The 23,866-nt window shown below is 43.4% G+C and overlaps 1 protein-coding gene across 2 annotated transcripts in view; it reads right to left on the bottom strand.

The window, feature by feature from the left end:
* The window catches only part of fibcd1b (fibrinogen C domain containing 1b), a 90,160-nt gene that overhangs the window by 49,967 nt on the left and 16,327 nt on the right, over nucleotides 1–23,866 (bottom strand). Inside the window, exons 2-4 of one of the 2 annotated variants that reach the window (XM_061747514.1) lie at nucleotides 12,521–12,604; nucleotides 7,533–8,012; nucleotides 2,321–2,468 (exon numbers count right to left, since the gene is read on the bottom strand). In XM_061747514.1, the coding sequence (XP_061603498.1) occupies nucleotides 2,321–2,468; nucleotides 7,533–8,012; nucleotides 12,521–12,604 (712 nt within the window). The remainder of the gene's footprint in view (nucleotides 1–2,320; nucleotides 2,469–7,532; nucleotides 8,013–12,520; nucleotides 12,605–23,866) is intronic. The other variant, XM_061747515.1, reaches the window with a different exon arrangement.

The following is a 23,866-nucleotide window of genomic DNA, read 5'->3' on the forward strand; positions in this document are numbered from 1 at the left end:
ACGATCTCGGAACACATCAGTGACAAGTACATCGTGTTTTTTGTTGTTGTTTTTTTTGTATTTTACAGAGGTACCTTGCCTTACGACTGCCCATTGAACGGGTCAAACACTCAAATACACAATGAGCTGCTGTCAGCCACTACACACACCGAGGTGCTCTCACACGAACTGACTCTAAGACCTGATGTCACTCACTTGACCACGCACCTTGGAGGCACACACAAATACTACTGTACATAGTAATTTCTTTACCTTTACGTCTTAAAATACTTTATTTAGTTTTATATACAATGCAGTTACAGTACTATTGTTCTTCATTAGAAATTTAGCGATTTTTGGGGGGGCTGGAGCGGATTAATGGTAGTCCAATTCATTTCAATGGGGAAAATTGATTTGATATACAGTGGCACCTTGATTTATGATGTGTGCCCTTGAGGGGCGTGGCCGAGTGAGTTGAATTGAACGGATTGACAAGCAAATCAAGGTACAACTGTATTTTTAATTCCGGTAAATATTACATTTAAACCACATACAGTTTGCGTTGACGCCCGCCCGATTTAATTAAGCATGCACGACTTGTTCCTCAGATGCGGGTGGGAGAAAGGTGCTGCTGCCACCTTTAAAAGATGACCTATGAGCCCTGACAGACAGCTGAGCCAACAGGACACCTGCTGCCGCCGGGCTTTTTGTCGAAAATAATGAGAACGTGTCAGTTTTATGAGATGTTCCCCGACAGGACCCGGCGTCAGCGTTCACGGCGGCGCTGACGTTGCGCCCGTCAGGCTGACGACACAAAGAACACATCCCTGTAATGGAGAATTGGAGGGCGGGGGAGGAGGCAGCTGTCTCGGAGTAGTGATCCGGACATTTTTAGTTTTACATTTTTATGCCGCAATCAGAGATCTGTCTATTGCATAAAAAATGCTGTAAGTGGGCCCAAATACCAAATACGAGATTGGTACCTAACGTTTTACAAATCGAATAAGTGGAAAGGCACCAAAATGTTGGCCTCCTACTGACAAGTTAATAACATTTAAATAACATTAATTGCACGTTACTATGTTAATAACACATTTATATCACACTAATAACACATGAGGGTGTTACAAAAAGCTGGTTGTCCACCATTGTTGTCATTAGGGATGCACCGATACCACTTTTTTTTTTTCCCAGACCAAGTACGAGGACAAGCACATTTGAATACTCATTGATACCACGTACCGAAACTAGATTTTTGCATTTACGCCTTGCGATTGTGACGAAAGTGCCTATTAAATTAATCAAATATTGTTCTGAAATACAAAACACAAACTCATCTTGAATATGGCATAGGTTTAACTTAAATATAACACTTTTTTCAGTAACAACTTGTCATTAATCACAGTTTTACACACAACCAACTGCATATTTTTCTAACAGTCTTTGTTCCCTGTGAGAGCTTGCGCTTGCATAGTTAATAACATCTTAATAACATGCTACAACATCAATAACCCATTTATACAACATTAATTTATGCCGTGTTTCACCCTGTTGCTGTCATTTGCTTACTGTCTGGCCTTCGATATAGAGTTAATAGTGACAATAATGACATGTTAATAACATTATAATGGTCTCCTGATATTTTAACAGTATTACCACCTTAATAACATAAAATATCTTTTGTTCTTTGCTTACTGTGTGGCCCTTCCACCTAACAAGCTAAGAAACAATTAATTATATGTAACTACCATATTAAGACCACATTAATACATTGATATCATGGTAATAATACATTTTTTTTTGGTACACATTTCAGTCATCAACATATGCAAATAGTAGGAAAACTGACACATTTGACATGACACATACTCGCTAACCAATTCTATTGACGTTTTGGCGTGACTTAATTAGCGCGGGATGCTCGTTTGGCATGCAGACCACAACACACGTTCAGCAGCTCAACTCGCGGCACAAGAGAAAACTGCGACTCGTTCCAAAATTTCCATCCCATCAATATTCCACCTGATCTCTCCCGCCATTTCCCCGTGCAGCATCACTGATCCTTTGCAGCCGAAATCCACTTGCTTGAAAATGTCACAATTCCAAAATATATATATTCTGTATATATATATATATATTAGGAAGTCATATTACCCTCCAGAGAGTGAAAAACAAACAAACAAACCAAAAAAACAAGTGCGTCATAATCAGTATTTCTGCTCCGTAGCGTACGAGCAAACAGTAAAAATTCACTCATATCGACTCTTATTGTATGCGCCTGGGCGGCGAAATCCAATGAAGGCACGCACGACAGACAAAATAAACAAACACGTCGATTTACCGTTGGCACAGCCTTTGAAGCGGGCGCCCCTCGCCGGAGCCCTCTGCAGGTCAGCCTTGGTGCGCGCCTTCAGGCCCACGTTTTCCTTCTGCATGGCGTTGAGCGCGTCGCTCACTGAGTTGACCACCTTCACCATGTCTGACAGCAGCTGCGGAAAAAATAAATAACTCTTTGACTCTTATATGCTGTTCATTTCCTATCCACGTCCCATGTTAACTAAAAAAAAGTTTTTTTTTTTTTTTTTTTTGCTGATTTACTTTTTGGAGATTTCCCCATGTCTCTTTAAAGACTAACAAGTCCCAGTTTCTGCAGGAAACCTGTGCAAATATGTTTACTGCAAAGGCCTTCTGCTTAATACCACTTAATAACATGTTAATAACACATTAATAACATGTTAATAATATGATATCAAATTTGGTTTGACTTGCATTGATGTTAATGTGTCTATATAAGTTAACAACAAGTTAACATACAACGTATTCTAACCATGTTAATGTTAAATTAATAACACAATAATAACATATTGCAATTATTGTTACGGTTGTCAATGTTAATAATCGTTTAATAATACTGTACATTACCAAATGTGGGTTGCTTTCCTTTTTTGTGCGGCGTTCCTCTAAATAACAAGTTAAAATGTTTATAACATAACAATAACACAATAATAAGAAATTAAGAGCACTTAAACATTAAATGTTGTTTGCTTGCGGCCTTTCCAAATAACATGCTAATTACATGCTAATAACATGTTAATGAAGACATTTGACATTGCCTCCAATGATCCCTCATGGAACTTCACCTGTTTGTCCACTGGGTGAGATTGAATCATTAATTTTTCACCTGAGAGTAACAACTAATTAGTCCCAGCGTCCTTGAACATACCGCTAAGGACGGATGGAGTGACTTTGAGAGGGGTGAAAAGTTTTGGAAACCCTAATATGAAGCAAAACCTAGTCTTGAAACCCAAACATACATAATGAAATTGACTCGAAACCCCAATGTGAAACCCTGACGCGAGTCACAACTAACCAGCCCGAGCGTCCTTGAACGCATCGGTAAGGACGGAAAATTGACTTTGAGAGGGGTTAAAAAAACCAAACAATAGTTGGCAAAAAAAGAAATAAAACATGATTTTTTATAATAAACACTGCCTTGAATCCAAACAAAACCAAAGATATAAGCAGCCTTGCATCATCCAAAGACATAAAAAGGGCACAACGGCAGCAGGAAGGCCCTGCGGGACGCCAGGTGATGAATGGGCCTTCGCGGCCGGGCGTGCTTCGCCCTCACGACCGCCCCCTCCCGCCACCCCTTCTGTTGGCGAGGGGGGTCGTATAGATGCGGCGCACCAGTTGGCTGCCGGCCCCGCCCCGCCAGGTGTTTGGCCTCCCCTCGTACCATTGTGCTCGCGTTCGCACGTTTCGCACGCGTTTCTTTGTAACAAACGCACCTGAGGCGCGCTGCGGTCATGTGACACAAACGCCAGCACCGCATTCAATATCACCAACAGGCATGTGTTCAAACCCTAATTTGAAACCCTAACATGGGAATGGATTTTGTTTTTGGGGGTGCTGGTATGGATTCATGGCATTTCCATTCAGTCCCAATTGGGAAAGATGATTTGAGATACACGTGTTTTGACCCTCCCGACTTACTGTATCTCGGCGCGTCCGCAGCAAGGCAAAGCCTTCTTGGGGCTTCATCATTAAGTGCGGCGCGGCGGCTCATCAATTAGGACGCTTGATGTAATTAGCTCTCGTTAGGCACCCTTCACACTGGCTGGCGAAGTAAGTCAGCAGATTCAGTCATTATCAAGCCATTAAACGCTCGTTATCAGCACTAAATGGCAGCGTATGTTTGGGGGACCGGGGTCCGCACTGTGAGGGCTCTGACTAACACAAAGTACGACGTGGAAGTATTGAGTGGTACTTTTGTCCGAAAACATTTCCCAAAATGAACCTCGACCTTCGTTTGAAACTCTCGACCAGGAGTGAAAAGCTGAACTTGAGACCCAACCGTGGCTTGAAACCCTACATCAGGATTGAAACCCCAAGGCATGAAACCCAAACAGGAAACCTAACCCTTTCTTGACAGCATAAGTAAGTAAAAAAAAAAAAAAAAGACTACGTTCCCAGTATCGAGTGCCTACTCCAAGTACTTTTTGTCCTAAATGTTGCCGGCCGCCCATTTACTTAATTGACTGGGGATTTAATACCCGATGTGACTTTGATGGTTATCCGCCAATGATCCAATTATCATTATCCGCACTTATCTCATGGAGCTTTCAAAGTTAATTGCGCCACAGCGACGAGCTTTTCTTTCTCATTACGTCTCCTCAAAGGACCGATAAACGTCTCCCGCCGACGGTTGCGGAAGTCGGGACTCGGGTCTCGACGATGTTAATATTCCGCAGGTGTCCCGCGACAGTTCTATCGGGGCCGGTTGTCAAAGTGGACTTGTTGTGTGTTGTGTTTCCGGACCCCGAGAAAAAGATTTGCTTAAAATCCTCGTTTGAAACTATAACTTGAAACCCTAACCCGTGTGTGTAACCCTTAAAACCACCTTGATTTGAAACCTGTACCCGGGTTTGAATCCCTCATTTGAAACCCTAACACTTGTTTGAAACTGTCACCCTGGTGTGAAAATCGAACCCAGGCGCCGTCCAATTAAGTTTCCAACAGTTCAAATAAAGACATTTTTTCCTGGGAATCCAATCAATATCGCAAACTCTGAAAAAAACAGTATCGATCCTTCCAACTTCTCAGGGGAACAGAAATTGTGGGGGTGAGAAGTTCGATATTTTTATTTTCAAGCCAATGACTAAGATGATAGCCGCGTAGTATTTCTCAGTGTGTTTTATTTGAGCCGAGCGGATGCTGTCAGGGAAAGCGAAAGTAGCGGTGGTCTGCAGGGGGCTCTTTGCAACTCGTTGCGCGGCCCGCTGGAAGCGAGCGTGCATGCGCGCCGCGCCGCCCCGACGACGCCATCAATCATCGGGGATTGTCCGGCCACTTTTTGCTTCGGCGAGGGCTCGGCGCATCAATTCGCATGAAATACGGATGACGCGTAAACAATAGCAAAGCCTCAATGAAATCAATGCAATCTAACTTGAAACCTTAAATCTTGTCTGAAACCTACATTTCAAACCCTAACCTTTCTTTAAAACCATACAATTGGCTTGAAACTTCACCCTTGTCTTAAAACCTGAACTTGAAACCTTGACCCTTGTCTGAAACAAAAATTTGAAACCCTGACCTTTGTTTGAAATCTTAATTCAGGCTTCAAACCCTAGTATAAACCCCTAACCCTGGCTTGGAAGCTTGACCCTTTTATAAAACACAACCCAGACCTTAAACCTTGTGTTAAAAGTAATTTTGAAACACTAAACCTGACTTCAAACTCCAACCCTTGGTTGAAACCCAAACCCAGGCGGAAAACCCTAATCCTGGTTTCAAACACTAACCTTAGCCCTGAATTATGATTTTTTTTTTTTACCTAATTTGAAAACATGACCCTTGCTCGAAACACTGAACTGAAACCCTCACCCAAGTTTGAAACCCAACAGTTGGTTTGAAACCCTAACCATTGTTTGAAAACCTCTCCCACCCACATTCGGGACAGAGACCTCTCTTCACTTTCGACCCTTTTTCCGGTGCCTTGCGGCCATCGCGCATCAAATCACATCCAAATCAGGTGATAAATTTGACGCGCCGGCTCGAAGCAACCTGCCTTCGAGGGAAGATTTTCCAAGCGTGTGTTTTCTCTCGGCGTACTATACGAATGTCAGCTATGAAACGGAGTCAGAATCGAGAGACTTGACCCCACGCGCCGCGCTTATTAGCAACAGCGTCGTCAATACAATCTAATTGGACGTTGTGAAAAGCTGAAAGGCTTTTCATTTTCTTCTCAGACTGTATGTACAAACTACATTTATTTGCAAGTCATTGAATGAACTGAATCCTGTTGCTTACTCTGAAACATCTTCAATCACTCCACTGTGTATATGCTACTATTAGAAAACCGCCATTGGGCTGAATCTATGCTGACGTGGACGTTATGCGAAAGAGTGAAGAAAAAAATCCAATCAAATAATAATTACAATCTAATGAGCTTCCAGTGGTTTTACGGTGCAAATCAACGCGCGTCCATCGTTTGTTTACATTTGCTTTGAAAGTTGTTTCGCCGCCGAATGCTAATGGCGCCAAAAAGAGATTCCGTACGTCGCGATGGGTATTTTATGCCTACGCTGTCGATATCAAAGCAACGTTGAAAGAACAGAGTGGCTGTGCTAATAGGAATGAGACCGTCACATCAGCGCGATATTATATAGATGCAATACATTTCAATCTGGCCTTCACTGTTCACCGTTAGTTTTTGTTTTATTGACTCATTTATTCCGTTTTTATGGTCGTGATTGTATCTTCATTTTCATCTTTTCATTCAATATTGTTTTTAATCAGGATTTCTTTGTCTGTGTACACCATTAGAATGGTGTTATGCAGTACAAATATGGCCCACATTTGTTAACGGTTAGCCAATTAGCAGCCAGCGCCATCCCGAGTCAACGACGGCAAAATTTCGTTACTCAGTGATGACGACGACGAAAAGATTTTGTTGACACCTCTTTTACACCTGGTGAAAACGTGACGGTGGCGATCTAAACACTTTGAGGACCAAAACATAACGAGATGCGCGCCAGTTCTCGTTGACGGTCTGTCAGACGTTCAAAATGGATGCTCACCACGCTGATGTTCATTCGAAGGTAAGTTTAAAAAAAAAACAAAAAAAAAAAGTCCTCTTTATATATCTTATACAGGTAATGTTATTCAACAAGTAGCTTGTGATCATTTTCACAGGAAGCTTAAAGCTACTCAGAAAGAAAGGTCATAAAGCTAAAGTACTGTCATGTGTGTTAATAAGTATTTGATAAGTTACTAAGTAAAACGTATGTTTGTTTTTCTTGTTCGATGGTTTCGGTCATTCTAATTGGTAGTATTTTGTCAAAATGTGGCGTTGAACTTGAAACGCATTTGTTAAAAGACTAAACCTTATCGACTAAAACCATCTGCTACAGTAATGACTAAAATGTGACGAAAACGAAGAAGCGTTTCTGTTGGAAAAGAATAAAACTAAGATAGCTGCTTGAAACCAACACTGGTGAAAAGGTTTATGGAAATGGTTTGATGGCTGGATTCCGTTTGTTCGTTCCTACCTGTATGAGGCGTGCTTGCTCTGACTGCAGCGTGTTGAGGTCTTGGCCCAGGCTTCCCTGCCCCCGGCGCAGGGACTCGTAGTCCATCTTCAGCTGTCCGGCGTGGGCGGACAGCTTGGCCACCTCCTCGGCCAGGCTGACGAGCAGCGCTCGGTCCTGGCCCTTCACCGACTTCAGGTCCGAGTCGTGGTCGGTGAGCGAGTGCAGCAGCGAGGTCTGCACGCCTTCTAGCCGCAAAAAGTTGCCGCTGTAGTCGGGGCAGTTGGGGTCGATGAAGATGTTGACGCGAGAGCCGTCGCCGCGCTCCACCGTCACCAGGGCGTTGGCCTCGTCCTGGTTGGTGGAGATGTGCGGCACGCCGTCCGACATGGGCGGCGCCTGGTTGTGGTTCATGAAGAGGATGGTGCCCGTCACCGTGACGGCCAGCAGGACGGCCACGAAGAGCAGGATGGTGCACAGCAGGTAGCTGCAGCTCATCCTCTGCGAAGAGAGAAAAGATGAGGCACATTTTTAAGATTTTTGGATGCGTGCCCACAAAAAAAAAGGTCTACAGAATCACTGAAACCCTCAACCGTCTTTGAAACCTCAATTAGGAACCCTAATCCTGGTTTGAAAACCTAACCCTCGCTTGAATACCAAACCTTGTCTTGAAATCTAGTGACAACAATTTCAAACTCTAGTCATGGCTTGAAACCCTAACTTGTTTAGAACCCGAACCCAGGCTAAAAGCTCCTCATTTGAAACCCTGACCCAAGTTTGGAGCCCAAACCCTGCCTTGAAATCCGAAATTGAAACCCAAATCTTTGCTTGATACCTTAGTTTCAAACCCTAATCCGGATTTAAAAACCTAACACTTGTTTAAAACCCTAACCCAGATTTCAAACCCCTTATTTGAGATCCTAATCTTTGTTTGAAACCCTAACCAATATAGAAGCCTAACCCTTGTTTGAAATCTTAATTTGAAACCTTAACCCTTGTTTAAAACTCAAACCAAGGGTTGAAACCTTAACTTTATACCCTAAAGTGAAACCTTAATCCTGGTTTGAAAGCCCTAACTTGAAACCCTGACACTTGTTGGAGACCCAAACCCTGTCTTGAAATCCCAACTTGCAACCCTAACCCTTGTTCAGTAGTGGTAGTAGTAAACGTGTTTTTATTCAGCTAAAATGTAAAGCCATTTAAAAAATAAAAAAAAGAAATAAATAAAAATAAAAAAGGTGTACACATCTAACGAATCGATCAAGCTGTGGCAAAGTTCTGAATTCTTTTCGGACTGTTGCCGTCCAAACATTCTGCATGAAGGACGTTAGCACCTCAAGGGCCCTGATGTTGAAGTGCGTGGCATAAATTTTAAAAAATTCCATCATCAAATAGTAGGCGGCGTGGGTGCAATGGATTCATTCAGCCATCCATCCATCCATTTTCTGAGCCGCTTCTCCTCACTAGGGTCGCGGGCGTGCTGGAGCCTATCCCAGCTGTCATCGGGCAGGAGGCGGGGTACACCCTGAACTGGTTGCCAGCCAATCGCAGTGGATTAATTCAGCCAACATTATGTAAACAACGAGCAGGGCAATCGGCGGACAGGAAAAAGCAGGCGTCTTCTGGCAGCATCGCGGCCATTAACGAGAGCGTAAAATGGCCGCGTGTTTGACCTTTTACGACACGGCTCGATTTTCCGTGGGACGGTTCCGAGACGGACACGGGGAAGCATTACAGCCCTGCCCGCCGCGATTACAAGCTCCGCCGCAATGACTCAGCGTGTGATTTCTTATTATCGCTTCGTCCACACCGGTGGATGAATGAGGGGTGGAATATGCCGTGTTTGTTTTATGTTTTGTATGTGCAAGCGTGTGTGCGAAAGAATGCGGGCTTATTAATATGTAAATGAGCTGGGCTGCACGCTAATAGACGGCTAACGGTAAATGCTTTACAACGGGAGAGCTTTATGGTTTTTTTAATGCGAAGAAAATCAATTGGCTTGTGCAGGAAACTAACAAATGAGCCATACAAATTCTACTTATGAAAAAATGATCCAAGGTCAAATCCTCATACGCAATGAAACACGGCCGTGGGCGTTTGACTAAAATGAGGACAAAACTTACAAAGTGCCACGTTGTGAATTGAACTCGTTAACTTTTCAAAGCAGATTTCCCCATTTTGGCAGCCGTTTTACAGCATTTTGACTGATCGTTCGAGACCGTCAAAATATTGAGAGTCGGCTCCCTTCTTTCACCAGAAATCAAAAAGTTGCTTTCTAGCTTTTTCCGTTCTTTAGTAATCAAAACTCACGCTGGATGCTGTCACAGATACACAGCAGCTCTACTATCTGTGCGACTTCTGTGTCTCACGGTTCATATTGTACCGCCCCCCCCCCCCCCCCCCCCCCCCCCCCCCACTGCAGACGTTAGCAGACTTTTTCTGCGCTTTACTGCCGGCGGGGCCCCGAGACGTCAGTGATGGCCATCAGCACGGCAGCACTGCAGTAAACATTCATCGCCTGCTTGCCGGGCTATTACGCTAAAACAGAAAAGATATACAGCGACTCGCACTCTGCTCGTAGTCAAACGCACGAGGAGCTAACACTCAACTGCTTTTACACAGATGTGTGCGTAAGAAGCTTTGTGCTAATTTAATCACAAGCGAAAGCAGAGCGATGTAAGGCGCAGATCGAGGATGACTCAGGAAGACTGTGATTGTACTTTCGCATGTACTTGGAGGTCAGGTGTCGGCATGACTTCCTCCAAGGGGAACGAAAAGGTGCATTTAGGCCGCTATCACTTCAGTGTAAGGATGCGAACAGGGTCGAAGAAATGGGAGTGGCCGCAAAGGTGACGACCACAAGTGCGGCACAGAGGGTGGCCACAACGGCAACAGCTACTCTATGAGGGCACGCCACCAGGGTGACTATCACAGGGGTGAAGATCACCATGAGGGTGGCCACGTAAGGCGGCACGGCGGCAAGAAGGGCGACGGCTTCAAAGGCTATGACCACCACGGCAACAAGGGTGACGACCAGCATTGGCCGTAAGGGCACCCACATGGGTGACTACCACCACGGGCCACAAGACTGGTCGTGAGGGTGGCCAGGAGCGCGGCAGCCAGTGGGGTATTTCCCGAAAGGGTGACTACCACCACGGCCATCAGAGCGAGACCCAGTGCAATAACTACAAAGGTGACTTAGCGCAGTGGCGACGACCACCACGGCAACAAGGGCGTCGGCCACAAGAGCGACAGCAACGAGGGCGTCGAGGAGAACCACGAGGGTGACGACAACCACGGCTTCGAGGGTGGCCACAAGGGGCGTCGTCCACAAAAATGACGCCCACAAGGATGCACCCACAGGGCCAGCAATCACTACTGCCACAAGGACGGGCACAAGAGCGACGTCTACCACGTCCCTCGGCCATGTCAGTACCGAGTCCTTTTTCTTGAAGTTGCCCAGAAAAAGATGAGATGACACAATGGGCTATCAGTGAAATTTCTGTAAGCAGCGACATAACTGGCTGATCGGGTACTACGCTTTTCTGTCTGAGGGACGCCACTTCTGACATCAATTTTGCAGTGAAAGTTTCTGTTAGCGGAGAGATGAATAAAAAGGATCTTTGCGCCCTTTTGTCGAGTGATGAACAGAGTGCTCATGACAGCAAACCTTTTCCGAGACAAGGTCAGATATGTCTGCCCACAGACGGCCTTGCACATGCTTACACATCGTAATCTATTGAGACAAGCTGGATAGCTACGTCGGGCCAAGGTCACGTGAAATGAAAGGCGCTTGCAAATGATACATTTTGTAAACTAACACCTTCTAATCTTCACTTCATTGAACAAACAAAATAGAAGCACTTTGAGCTTCTTGGAGCACTTTGAGCTTCTTGAGGACTGAAAGGACCTTATGCTAATTCAGCCCATTTAGCATTTATCAGCAGGTAGCAGGTGCCTTAAAAGCCACTGAGCTGTTCACATAAATGATTGGCTCATTTAAAAAAAAAAAAAAAAAAAAACAACTGAGATATAGTTTGCTAACGAAAGTGACAAGTGCAGTGGAAAAAAATCAGAAATGATTTGATAGCCAACAGACATCCCCTCGAGCAACTTTCTACATTGACCCTTCAGACGGAGCCCGCGGGGGACTGCAAGGGTTCTTTCAACTAAAAACGGGCTGCGGGAAGTGAAAGACGATGGAACGCCAACAGGCTATTAACACTTGTAAATGAATCTCTCAATCTTATCAGCGTGGGGCCCGTGCGCTGTAACGAAGGCGCTTTTGGACACGCTCCCGCTTGAGCTGCTTCCACGCAACGGGGTTTAAGAGGACCACAGTGGGATTCGAGTGGGCGGATGGTGAAAGGGAAAAGGGGACGGAACGGCAGCGGGGGTCGGAAGAGCTAGCGCCACATTGCTTTGATCCTCATCAAAACTCAAATGGATATTTATTTAAAAATGCTAATAGAAAGACACCCTATCAGTTCTTGTTAATCTCGTCACATTCTCTTGTTTCTGGATCATAATTCTCACACCAGTTTTGTCATTTTTGTTTGTGAGATCACTTTTGGTACATTCTGAATATTGTCTGAAACGAAAGGGACTGGAACATTGTATTGATTCAAACGAAGATCACGATTCAAGATGTTGATTCTTCTGGTGTCAGAAGTGGGATAACCTTAGCTTAATGGCGACAGAAAGAAAAATGGAAATGTCAGCTACAATAAAACCTCCTGCTATCTAGTGGAAGAGCATTTTATTGTATCCGTTGCTGGCATTGATCTGATTGGACGCTTTGATTGGTGATGATGACATCATAGTTTGTTTTGCTGCGATCTTCTATCAGATGACATCTACAATTTCGGGAAATCTTTAAACTCAAACGCTGTATAACATTGCTGTTAATGATAAATAGGACGTAACAAAATCAAAAAACAACGGCGGACATTTTAGCTACCAAGGCGGTTGAGTGGCTAGTTGTAGCGACGGATAGGGCGGGGCCTTACCTTGGCCGGCGTCTCCCGGGCGCTTTCCGAGTCGGACCAGCGATGTTTGAGCTGCGAGGAGCCGGGCACGCACTCGCAGAACGTCTGCACGGGACAAACGCACAGCATTTGTTGTGTGTTGTTGTGATTCTTTGCTAATTACGCTAACGCCAACGTATAGCCATCAATGAATGAAAGACTTTGAAGAGTTGCTGCGCATCGTCAGCCTCGTTAGCTTCTGCGGCTAACGTGAGATAGTAACTTGGCCTGGTAATGTTAGCGTGAGGCCTACGCAGCGAAGACTCTCCATAGCTTCCGCTATCAATACAGGCTAAACGTAGCTCCTCGCGGACAAGCAAATCTTGTCTCGCGGTCGAGATCAAAAACCGTGAGAAGGTAAGTATTTCAGCAAATAGCTGGAGATATGTGCGCAGAAAAAAAACATTTGTGACGAGTCAACCGAAAATATGCGGAAGATTACTCAAGCTTAACATCCCACAGCTTCTTTAGAACGCAAAACTACTGACGCACACACCGCAAAACTAATACTTTCTCAAAAGTCATCTGTTCTCATTAGCATACTCCGTTTCAATAACATCTGCGTCGTTAGCATTTGGAACCAATTCCATCTGTCAGTTTATTGGTCATTTTAATAGATCATTGTATTTGTTTAATCGTTGTTGCTTCTTCGTTTTTCACGAATCCTATCGTGTCCAGAAAGCCTTGCAAAATATGTGTTACGATGATAACTATTTCTTTACGTACAGCAGATGGGAGTCTATCAGTGTATTGTTTTTGATGAAGCATCTGCAGAAACCCTCGCATTCGCTAGCAAGCTGCTGCTCCCATTCCACAACCACAAGATAAATAGGCCGAGCTGGTTTTTGTGGGAGACCAAGTTAGCGGCCGAGGCGGAGGGAATTCACCGCGCCGACACAGGGGGCCGGCCGCTGTTGACCGTCTATACAAACATTACAACCAGAAGCATGTTGCTAGCCTCATTTGCTTGGGACAGTAACTTTTTTACTAGTTCGTGTTTATAACATTTGGTTGCAATGCTATGACTTTTTTTGGGATGACGACTGATGAGCGTCATGAATGGAACTGACTGTTTTTATGTTGTCGTAATAGGATTAAATATGTTATCTTTTGTTTTGGGGAAATTAATTAAGCGGAATTAACGTTAAGAGTGCCGTCTTAATTTTACTACACCGTGTTTTTAATGTTTGTCTGCTCCGCTACGACATTTTTGGATGGACAGTGAGCACTGGACTGTCGTTCTTTTGTTTTAATGCGATTAAATGCCTTTTTTTTTTTTATCTTAAAAGAGTTTTTCTGGAATTAACATGTTAAACTGGAGGAGGTCCGACATCTCAAGCGGTGGTGTTAAATCAACAACCTGGATCCGAATACAGCCAAGACGAAGGAGATGATCATGGACTTCTGGAAGTTCACTAGCACTGAGCACACCCTCCTCCAGATCAACGGGAGAGGCGGTAGACAGAGTGGAAAGCTTCAAGTTTCTCGGAGGTCCACAGACCTCATCTGGGACACCAACATCTCCCATCAGGCGAGACTGGACTTCCTCAAGAAACTACGCCAAGCCCACCTCCGGCAACATTGTCGATCAACTTCTACAGATCCGGCATGGACAACCTCCTGACCTACTGAGGCACAAGTTAGTTCAGCAGCTGTACTGCGAAGGACAGGAGGAACCTGCAGCGGGTGATGAAAGCAGCAGAGTGGGTGACTAGATGTACAATGCCCACCCTCAGGGACACCAACATTGGCAGACTACTGTGGAAAGCCAGTGGAATCGTAGAAGATCCGATTGGATTAAGAACGGAACTGACTATCGTTACTTTGTGTTAATAAACCGAGTGCCTGAAAGCTCGTTGTCGTAGCTTTGCTCCAACTGCCCGACTGATTTTTTTCCCCTACAGGTTCAGGTAGTTACTGAGATAAACCAACCTTGCTCATAAAGCCTTCTCCATCGACAACTTTCAAAGAACAAAAACGTAAGTATTACCATTTGTAAAGGATTGCAATACAGCGTTCGACCGAGCCCTGCCGAGAATGGCAAAAATCTGGAGAGTAACTAGCGGCCCGCCTCAAAAGGATTATAAGTGCCTATTGATACCACAAGATGCGAATGTGCAAGGGAACACTGTAATATAGTCTCACACCTGCCGTGACGCTACGCTAACCCGCTGGCCTGTTTATGCACACGCACGTGGCGACACCACAGTCTGCAGTGCGTTTTTATTTTTTATTTTTTTCCTCTGCTGAAAAACATATATTCCGTCCTTCGTCGCAGAGGATTTACACCTAATGGAAAAAAAGTGTCATGTTTGGCGCGTCCCCATTGAAATGCGATGCAGCCCAGTGGACAACAAAAAAAATGAAAGAAAGAAAGAAAGAAAGAAAAGAGGCCCAGGCTCGGGCGCAGCTGTGACCGAACGCGTACGTGCGTATTTTGTTAATGAACAAATGAACAAGTGGCATGTTTGCACACAAATCCTTACGGCCAAAACAAGTCGAAGAATGTCGGGATTGGTTTTATGTGTCGTCCTTGGACTTGAACTGTGCGTGCGTGTGTGTGTGTGTGTGTGTGTTGATGTCAGCAAGGTGTGTTTAATGTGACTGTTCGCTAGGCTTACGGAGTGCGGGGCGGCTTAGCATAAGTTAACCAATGGCCTGACTAATTATTCAACACGGGGGGGGCTGAGTGGTGCTACATACATTATAAAGGGCCTTGTGAACTCATATTTAGTTGTATATTCCTATTTTATGTCAACTGCTTCACATCTGTGTTGCATTGAATCAACTCATGAACTATTTTAGCCCAGGATGCATTTGTCTACATTCCTAAATTCGTTTTCGCCTTCCTGTCAAAAATAGGACGAATATTTTATTGCGTGTAATCATTTTTTATGTGGATTGCGTTACATTTGTGTTGCACGGAGTTGACCCGTGAACTGGTATTCTTGCCCACTGTACTTGCGCCACAGTTTGAGAAATCTAAAAACTCAATACTCAGTGTACTACAAGTACCACGAGTGGTGCACAGGCTCCCTCTAGTGGTATGTGAAAGAACCACTGAATCAAATGTTCGAACTGTGCCAGTTACAGTGGCTACAAGTTTTTTTTTTCTCTCCAGTGCAGTAATATGGACCGTTCAGTTGTATTTAACTTTAAGCACAATACATTTGTATTTAATCTTTTCACGCTGTTTTTGTTTTTCAAGCATTTATTCAGGTACAATTTCTATTTGACTTATGTGCAATGCATTTTAACCAAATCATTGTTTAAGTACATGTTTTATTTTCCAATATTTCAGTACAGCGCTAATGTTCGAGCTGTGCATAATGTTACACTGGCTTACAATATGGTCACAAATTTTTTATTTTAATGCTGGACATTACTGTGATACTTGGAGAGCCAAGTATTTTTATTTTTTTTTTTTTGGTGGTACTTGGTATAAAAGGTTTGATCACCACTGCCCGAAATAAAAATGATGAGCTTTAACCTTGAGCTTTAATAAAAATAAAATGAAACTAAATTCACAAAAGAATTTAGATAAAATTCAGTGTTGCTAATGTTACGCCCGAGATTGTCTATAAAAAGGCTTCACCACGTCAGTTTTAGCACCAAAATGAAAATGACCGCATTGCATGCAAACGGCTGGAGGAATTGCCTTCAAAATAAAACGGGATGCAGAGGAGGAGGAAGAGGAGGAGGAAGAGGAGGAGGAGGCCTGCAGGAGATGAGCTCAATCCTACGAGACAAATCACCTGCTCTACTCTCCACTGCCTGTCCTTGGAGCTCACCATGCAATCGGAAAACACACACACTCACACACACATACACAGTGAAGCGAGTCCGTCACCCATATTGTCCCAGTGACAGACACGCACGCACACACACACAAACACACACACACACACACACACAGCTGCTGCTATAAAGCGCACAATCATCGGTTGGTGTGTCGGAGCGTTCGCTTTGAAGTGAAATAAAGGTTAGAGCTTGTTGTTCCCCCCCCTTCATGTTTTTTTTCACCCGGTTTGAGACATTAAATACGACGCCGGGCCACACAAATAAACTTGACTAGTCCTGACTGGGAAATTAAACTTTCATACAAACAATGACCAAAAAAAAAAAAAAAGCCTCAGGAGTGAAGTCAAGTTGCATAAAAATGCTGGAAAAAAAATAAACAACACGAGCATCGGGATGCATTCCCATCAGCGAGGAGGGCTTTATTCTCATAAAGGGAGGATTATGTTTCTTATACGGAATACTTTTTTGCCGTGCTGTGGTAAATAGTTGATGAATTACTAAAACGAAAAAATTTTCATGACATGTTCGTCGAACGTTGAGGAAACAGTTTTCCTCGTACGTTCCTTGCGAGGAAGAGGGGAAATTGCAAAGAGCAGACGCACGGAACGGAATGCAGCGCGCAACATCTCAACTGTTGACAGCGACTCAGAACACAGCGTACAAGAACTTAACTGTGAGCAATGAGCCACATGCTGCTTCACCAAGTCTCAACTTGTCTCACTTGCACAATTCACCACAGTGTTTACCTGAAAAAAATATTTCAGTTTTTCAGTATAGCAGTTCCCATTGATTGTCATTGTTTTATAAGTTAATATATTCATATTTATTCCATGCCACCTGTCGTATTTTTGCTTCACATCATGTTATATGATAATATGTATTCCTTAACGACCACTTCTGTTAAGATTATGATTTTTTTATTTTTTATTTAGCGGCACACATTGCGGTGTTTAGTTTACGAGGCAATATATTCATATTCATATTTATAAGTAAGCATCTTTACTTTTACGCTCTTGAAAAGTGTTGGCCGTTTTTTATTTTTATTTTGTCGTATTGTTTTACAAGGCAATAAATATTATATAAGTTCAACATTTGCGACGAGGAAATCATTAGTTAAAAATATAAATGAATATTTAACAATGCAAATGCAATAAAATATTGTGTGTGGTATAAGCTCATGAGAAAAATATTTGGAATGTGATACATTGATTGATAATGAATACAATTAAAAAATAAAAACAATACGAACAGTCATGACTACATGAAATTACATTAATTACATTATTACATTAATAATAAAAATACAAGACAATGCAAATTAATACTATAATAATAATAATAATAACAATGTTGAAGCAATACAAATTGCACCCAACCTCAAAATTCTTCATATGATTGAGACAAAAACATACTATGGTATATTTAACTTATTTTTGTTAACACAACTAACACAGTCTAATAAAAAAAAAACAAGTCAATCAAATTTAATACAGAACGAATAATATAAATACAAATATTCTCACGGCCCCAAAAATAATCATACAAATATTCTAACTTAAAACTCATCACATCTTTGCTCCGAATAAATGAAATAAAATAAAGCACCCAATACATGACGTCAACGAGGAAGGAAAAGGCAAGAGTTTGCAGCAGCCGTGATGCCTAAATTGACCATTGACCACCCGTTGAAATGTTAAGTACTATGTGCTTAAGTTTGTCATAAATTAATTAATAATAAATTGTACAAAACTGTCCTCTGCACTGCATGAGAGATATAAGAAGCTAACAAAAACTCAAATAAATGCCCGTCAGATATCAAAGTACTTTTTGTGTGGAATGGATGACAGAGAGGCTAATATTTATTTTTTCTTTAAATATTGGTTTTGAAAAAGGACTCCAGCAGAAAGGGCACTTTTGTCATCCAAGGGCGAAAGGCCAGGTGCTTGAGCACCACTGAGGTCTATCCGTGCACACGCCTGCAGCCTGTCACTTTTGGAGCAAACACAAACACACACAAACATTCAAGACGCCGTGCACGCGCGCGCACCGACTCGCCATTAGACGGCGCGACAGGTGGGCCTCTTTTAATGCCGTGGCCAGATAAGATGGCAGACTCAGCTTGTAACGAGGAGAAGAAGATCGGCCTTTACGTGGCCATTTGCACGTGTGCGGAGTCTCATACATAACGATGTTATGTTAAGAGGGATGACGATCGTGTGTGTGTGTGTGTGTGTGTGGGAGGGGATGGGGGCGGGAGGTTGCGTGTCGCAGTGCAGCCACCTCGCAGCTTGCCGCTCGGGGCGCGAGGGCGGGTGTGTGCTTTTTGTGTGTACGCATGTGTGTGTGTGCGTGCGAGCTGTCCTACTTGTCTTTGTCGACGTGGCCTTCTCTTTTGTCTGTACGTGTGCACCCGAGTTAGTGTGAAGACTTATTGACGCTGTGACCTTGGCTGGCAATGAGATCCAATTTTGATGCTGATGGCACGCAACAAATATGCGGTCTGCTCTTTTACTCATATTTCGTGTGTGCGTGTGTCTGTGGGGGGGGGGCCTAGCCAGTGCGTGCCTGAACACTATCGGGTGCTAAGTGCCCAGTGTTTGCTCCCCGTCTCCTCCGCCCCGAGGGGAAGACTTGTTACATCGTATTGGGGTCTTGTAAGGTCCCAAAGTCGGAAGCCAACTTTTTTTTTTTTTTTTTTTTCCGCACCGTAAAGACAAAGAAAGGTGGCCAAGCTATGGAATGACCAGCGGTTTCGATCTAACTCTCAAGCGATTTCGCTGACTTGACTTGTTGTTGATTTTTTTTTTTTCCCCCCCAACTGTTGCGAGTGGAGGGATTGTTTTCAGTGTTGTTAAAATTGTGAAAATCCTTGTTAGTCTATAGAGGAAAAAAAAAAGTTAGCTTTCGTGTGACAGGTTTCTGACAGGAAGCAAAAAATGTCAAGAAAGGTCGACTTGAGCAGCTGAACTTTTTGGGGTGTTGTTCTTCAGCTGGAACTGGGGCCTTAGTCAAGGTGGAAGGATTTATGAACAGTTGCAAATATGAGTCAGTGTTACCACAAAACATTCAGGCTTCTCGAAAGAAAAAACATGTCAAGAAACGTCTACTAGAACAGCTGAATGTTTTTTGAGGCTGTACTAGTTGCAACTGGGGCCTTAGACAATGTGGAAGGAATTATGAACAGTTCCAGATAGCAGTGTTAGCAATAAATCCTTATGTTTCTGCAAGTAACCCAAAAAATGTCAGGAAAAGCCTACTAGAGCAAATAATTTGGGGTTAATCAGAGGCACTTTAAATGGTGGCAAGTGAGTGTGCTGACTCCCATTTCACGAGTTTGAATGTGATTGTTCAATTCTGAACAAAGCCACATCACGGTTTTAGAGGGTGTGCACACTTGTGCAACCACATTACCTTAGTTCCCCTTTAGAGAAGATGAAAAGATTTTTTTTCTCAACTGAGTAGTACAGATTATAGGTCACATTAATGGCGGGGGGGGGGGGGGGGGGGGGACGCCCAATATTCACGAAGCTCCATCTGGCATTTCCAATGTTTCCAATCAGTCAAAACAGGAGAAGTTCTCGCCCGTCGCCATAAATCTAGCAGCCTGGAGACGCTTGGTGCCTCCCTTGTTATTAGAATCTTGTTTAGATTCAGCAAGCACGCACGACAACTTTTAAAGGAGACATACTAGTGTCTGCAATTTCTTCTCAATTTCAAATACTTCCTGGCTGTTTTAACTCATTCGCTGCCAGCCTTCCCCGTTAACGTGTATATTTGACTTCTAAAGCCGTCAATGGCAGTGAATGTTTTAAGAAAAGCTCGAAGAAGCAGAAGAGATTCACTCCTTTCCGTCCAGACTGCAAATGAATGACGTGTGGTCAGAGTCACCGCAAACCAAACTGGTAAGACTGTTAACTAAACTTTGACAGTAAACTTGCTTACAGACACAAAAATAGTCAGGTAAAAGAGTTCCTGTGCTTGATTAATTGCATACTTGATGGATGGTCAGGCACTCCAGAGACAAGTAATTGTATACAAGTGATTAAAAAGTCAAATTGTCCATTATTTGTCCTGTATAAATGTACTGCTGAATGCAAATAGAATCTGCTATGTCATATTAATGGCACCGGTATGTCCATTTATCTAGTTTATAAACCAATACACTTGTTTTTGTTTAAAGGTCAATATGGGACATTTTCGACACTTGCATTCATCATAAGAAACAATGAAGGCACTCACTTTAAGTGGACTGCAAAAAACAGGGGGAACTGATGAGAACAAAATAAGATACAAAGTAGAAAGCTGGCATGGATTTATTATTATTTTTTTTTTTTAAACCAAGACATAGCGGGAACCACTTAGTGCCTTTTTTGACGGGACGTTCTTCTGGAGATACGGGATAAAACCACTTAAAACAGGACAGGACACTCAGGCAGAGCTCGGCGGGGGAGAGGGTGAGGTGGGCAGGGAATGAAAGTGTGCTTTGTTGGTGTGGGAAAAGGGGAAGCTTTCAAGGCAGCAATTAAGACTCGCTGAGAATGTAATTATTTTTCCCAACCTGCCAGCGGGCTCTCTGACAACGTGGCGGGTGACAATCTCCGTACTCAGCAGATTTACGAGGCGCGCAAGTCGCTCGTTTGGCAAACGCTGAGCAAGAGGAGGAATGGTCATATACATCGTTCGGGGGTCAAATTTGACCTGTTTTGACATTTGGCGACAACAAAATTACCCTAAATGTCATTCTGTCACCCTAATATGTAATAAAGTGACTCGAAATACACAAAAATGAAAGTACACTGAACACCCGCATATTTGCCTATTTTTTTTTAACTTATGCTCCGATATTTACATCGTCACTGATTTTGTGCTCAGGCCAATGCAATACCAGAACTGATCTTGTGGCAAAGAACCATGTTGAAGGGAGTTGAGGAGCTTTATTTAGACAAAAGTAGGCCTTTGCTGCCATCTTGTGGCATTGTTAGGCAATTACAGTACAGTAGAGCGGTTGAACAGACTCTTCGACAAGTTGACTTTACTAATCCAATGATTTTTACAGTCTGCACGGGTCCAAGGGTACGCTGCCTAGATTGTGGACGAGTATAGCGGTTAGCCTCCCGTCGCTAGCTTGAGCTAGTCCGAACCAACTAGGAAGGTCTTAAAAAGTCGGTGTTCAAGAGGGAGCTTGAAACATTCCTGAGAACTGTCTGTGTATCCACCACATTCGCACAGGTTACCGGACAAAGATGCACCTGCTGGTCTTCAAAGACCAGATACCCGAGGAAGACCAGAGACCCCATACACAATCCATATGTGAGACCAGAGGCTCATATGAACCCATATAAGACAGAGGTCCACTTAAGAGCCATGGGACCAGGAAGCCATTTATCATCCTTCTAAGAACAGAGTGCCACTCGGCGGGACCCCAGAGTGCCTCCAAGTGAATGATTTCATAGGATAAGCCACTTTGCACCTTGTCGACGCTTCTCGCTGGGAGCCCGGGTCAACTCGAATCCATGACAAATTCATCACTGTGTGTATCTCTGTGTTTCTTTGTGTATGTGTGTGCGCGTGACCCCTGCCGCAGAGTCGCGACGAGTTTAAACGTCCCACCCACAAAACTCCGGGGCGACCCGGCTCACGGCCGACTTCTAATTGTGACGCGACAGATACGCCGGGATAATTATTCGGAGTAATCCGTTACCGTGGCGACGGCCGCCGACGTAACCCTCCGAGCTCTGCCTTTGGAGACGGTTTCGCCCTCCCTCTTGAAGTGCTGCCGGGATTATCTCAGTACATTATCGCTTTAATCTCCTCTTTAACCCCTTCAATCAGGCTCGTCCGCCCCCGCTGGTGAGAGAGCCCCGTACCCTTCCGCTAAGCGACATATGGCCACCGACACGTGCCGCTAATCTACCAGAGGCATTATATAAACACAGCGTTTTATTGGATCCCGTGCCGTTTTCCATGGAACCCATCCCCTTGCTGAAAAACTCACAAATTCAGTTATGGTGCTCGTTCTCAAACGCTACAAGACGTTCCATGATACTTTCGAAGCCCTGGCTAAATACGAAAGAAGTACAGTGGGTTGGGGAGGAGCCAAGTTTAGCCTGGGTTGATTGTGGAAGTTACAGATCATCAAATCATTGCTAAGCCGTTTATTTTTCATGGCAATGTTGCAAAATGAGTTTGAAAACGGCACTCAGATGAAATATCTGAAATTGATGCAAAATATGCTCGTTCTTTGTCTACCAAGATATTTCTTCTTCTTGCTAGGCAGTATTTGCGTGCAAGAGCACTTCGCTTGCTTCGAGCATTTATTTTTTTTGTCTTGACAAGCTATTATATCTTCAATTTATTACTGGTCACGAGTAAGTTTAGCTTAAAAGAAGAAAAGCCATCATTCTATTGGTTTAGGTAGCATAAATACACAATTTCTTAAGGCATTGGTGTTTTTCGTTTTGGGCTAGCTATGTTTTTTACTTTATCCTAACTTCAAATAGCAGATCATTTCATTTAAATTTAGTGACATAGAGTGGATACGAGTTGAATTTGTTCCATGACCACGCTCGTAACTAAAAATCATCTTTCCCCATTGAAATAAATGCAAAGACCATTAATCGGTTGGAGCTTTCCAAAACAAAAGCAAAAAAAAAAAGATATCAATATTCTACTCTATTAAAAAAAAGTACAGACAGAATTAAATTGAATGTAAAGAAATTCAACTTAGCCACATTTATTTATTTTTTTGCTTCAATTCAATGGACATTGTGCTGTTCCTTCTGCTGTGCATGCCTTGGCCACCTGGGGGCAGTATAATACAGACATGCAAATAGCAATGGAGACATCTCAGCTCCCCAGTAAGCCTCAGTAATATTAGGCATTCTTTGCAGAGGATAAAGAATATATGCCTGTTTCTCCACCGTTTGAGTTCAAATATCCCTTGCTTAAAAGGCTATAACTGCCGCAACATCAAGTTTTGTTAGCTTGTCTTTGCCATTCCCCATTATGCATTAGCATTAAGCTAGCCCACTTTAAGGCAAAGTTATGTGGTTGTTTTAAATACACAATGTGTGTAATCGTCTCTGTTTGATGTTTAGTCTGAGAGTAAACTTCAACTGGGCGTGGCAATAAACTGCTTGAAGCCTCTTTTTTTTTCTCATAGACTTATTCAAACTGCTGCTAGTTGTGAAGTGAGTTGAGTTCACTGTCAACATACGGCGCTCATATCTCAGGTTGTTGCTCGCAAGTCAAAGGGGGAAAAAAAATCATCTGAAAGATGGCTAGTATCTTGAAAAACTCTTAATTCGGCTCACGTGCATTTCAGGGCACCACTGTATTCCTCATTGCATTCTTTTTTGTTTGTTTGTTTCTTTAAGGCCACGTTTTGCAGTGCGCGGCAGGGCTCGGAGTTAACCTACAAGGCTAAAGTCCCCGTAACAAATCATTCATGAGACGTAAAATAAAAAGTAAATTGGATATAGACGTACCATCGCTCGTGGTTGCGAGGCGTCACAATCGGGCGGGAAA

The sequence above is a fragment of the Phyllopteryx taeniolatus genome, chromosome 15, assembly GCF_024500385.1.
Source record: "Phyllopteryx taeniolatus isolate TA_2022b chromosome 15, UOR_Ptae_1.2, whole genome shotgun sequence".
Lineage (NCBI taxonomy): Eukaryota > Metazoa > Chordata > Actinopteri > Syngnathiformes > Syngnathidae > Phyllopteryx > Phyllopteryx taeniolatus.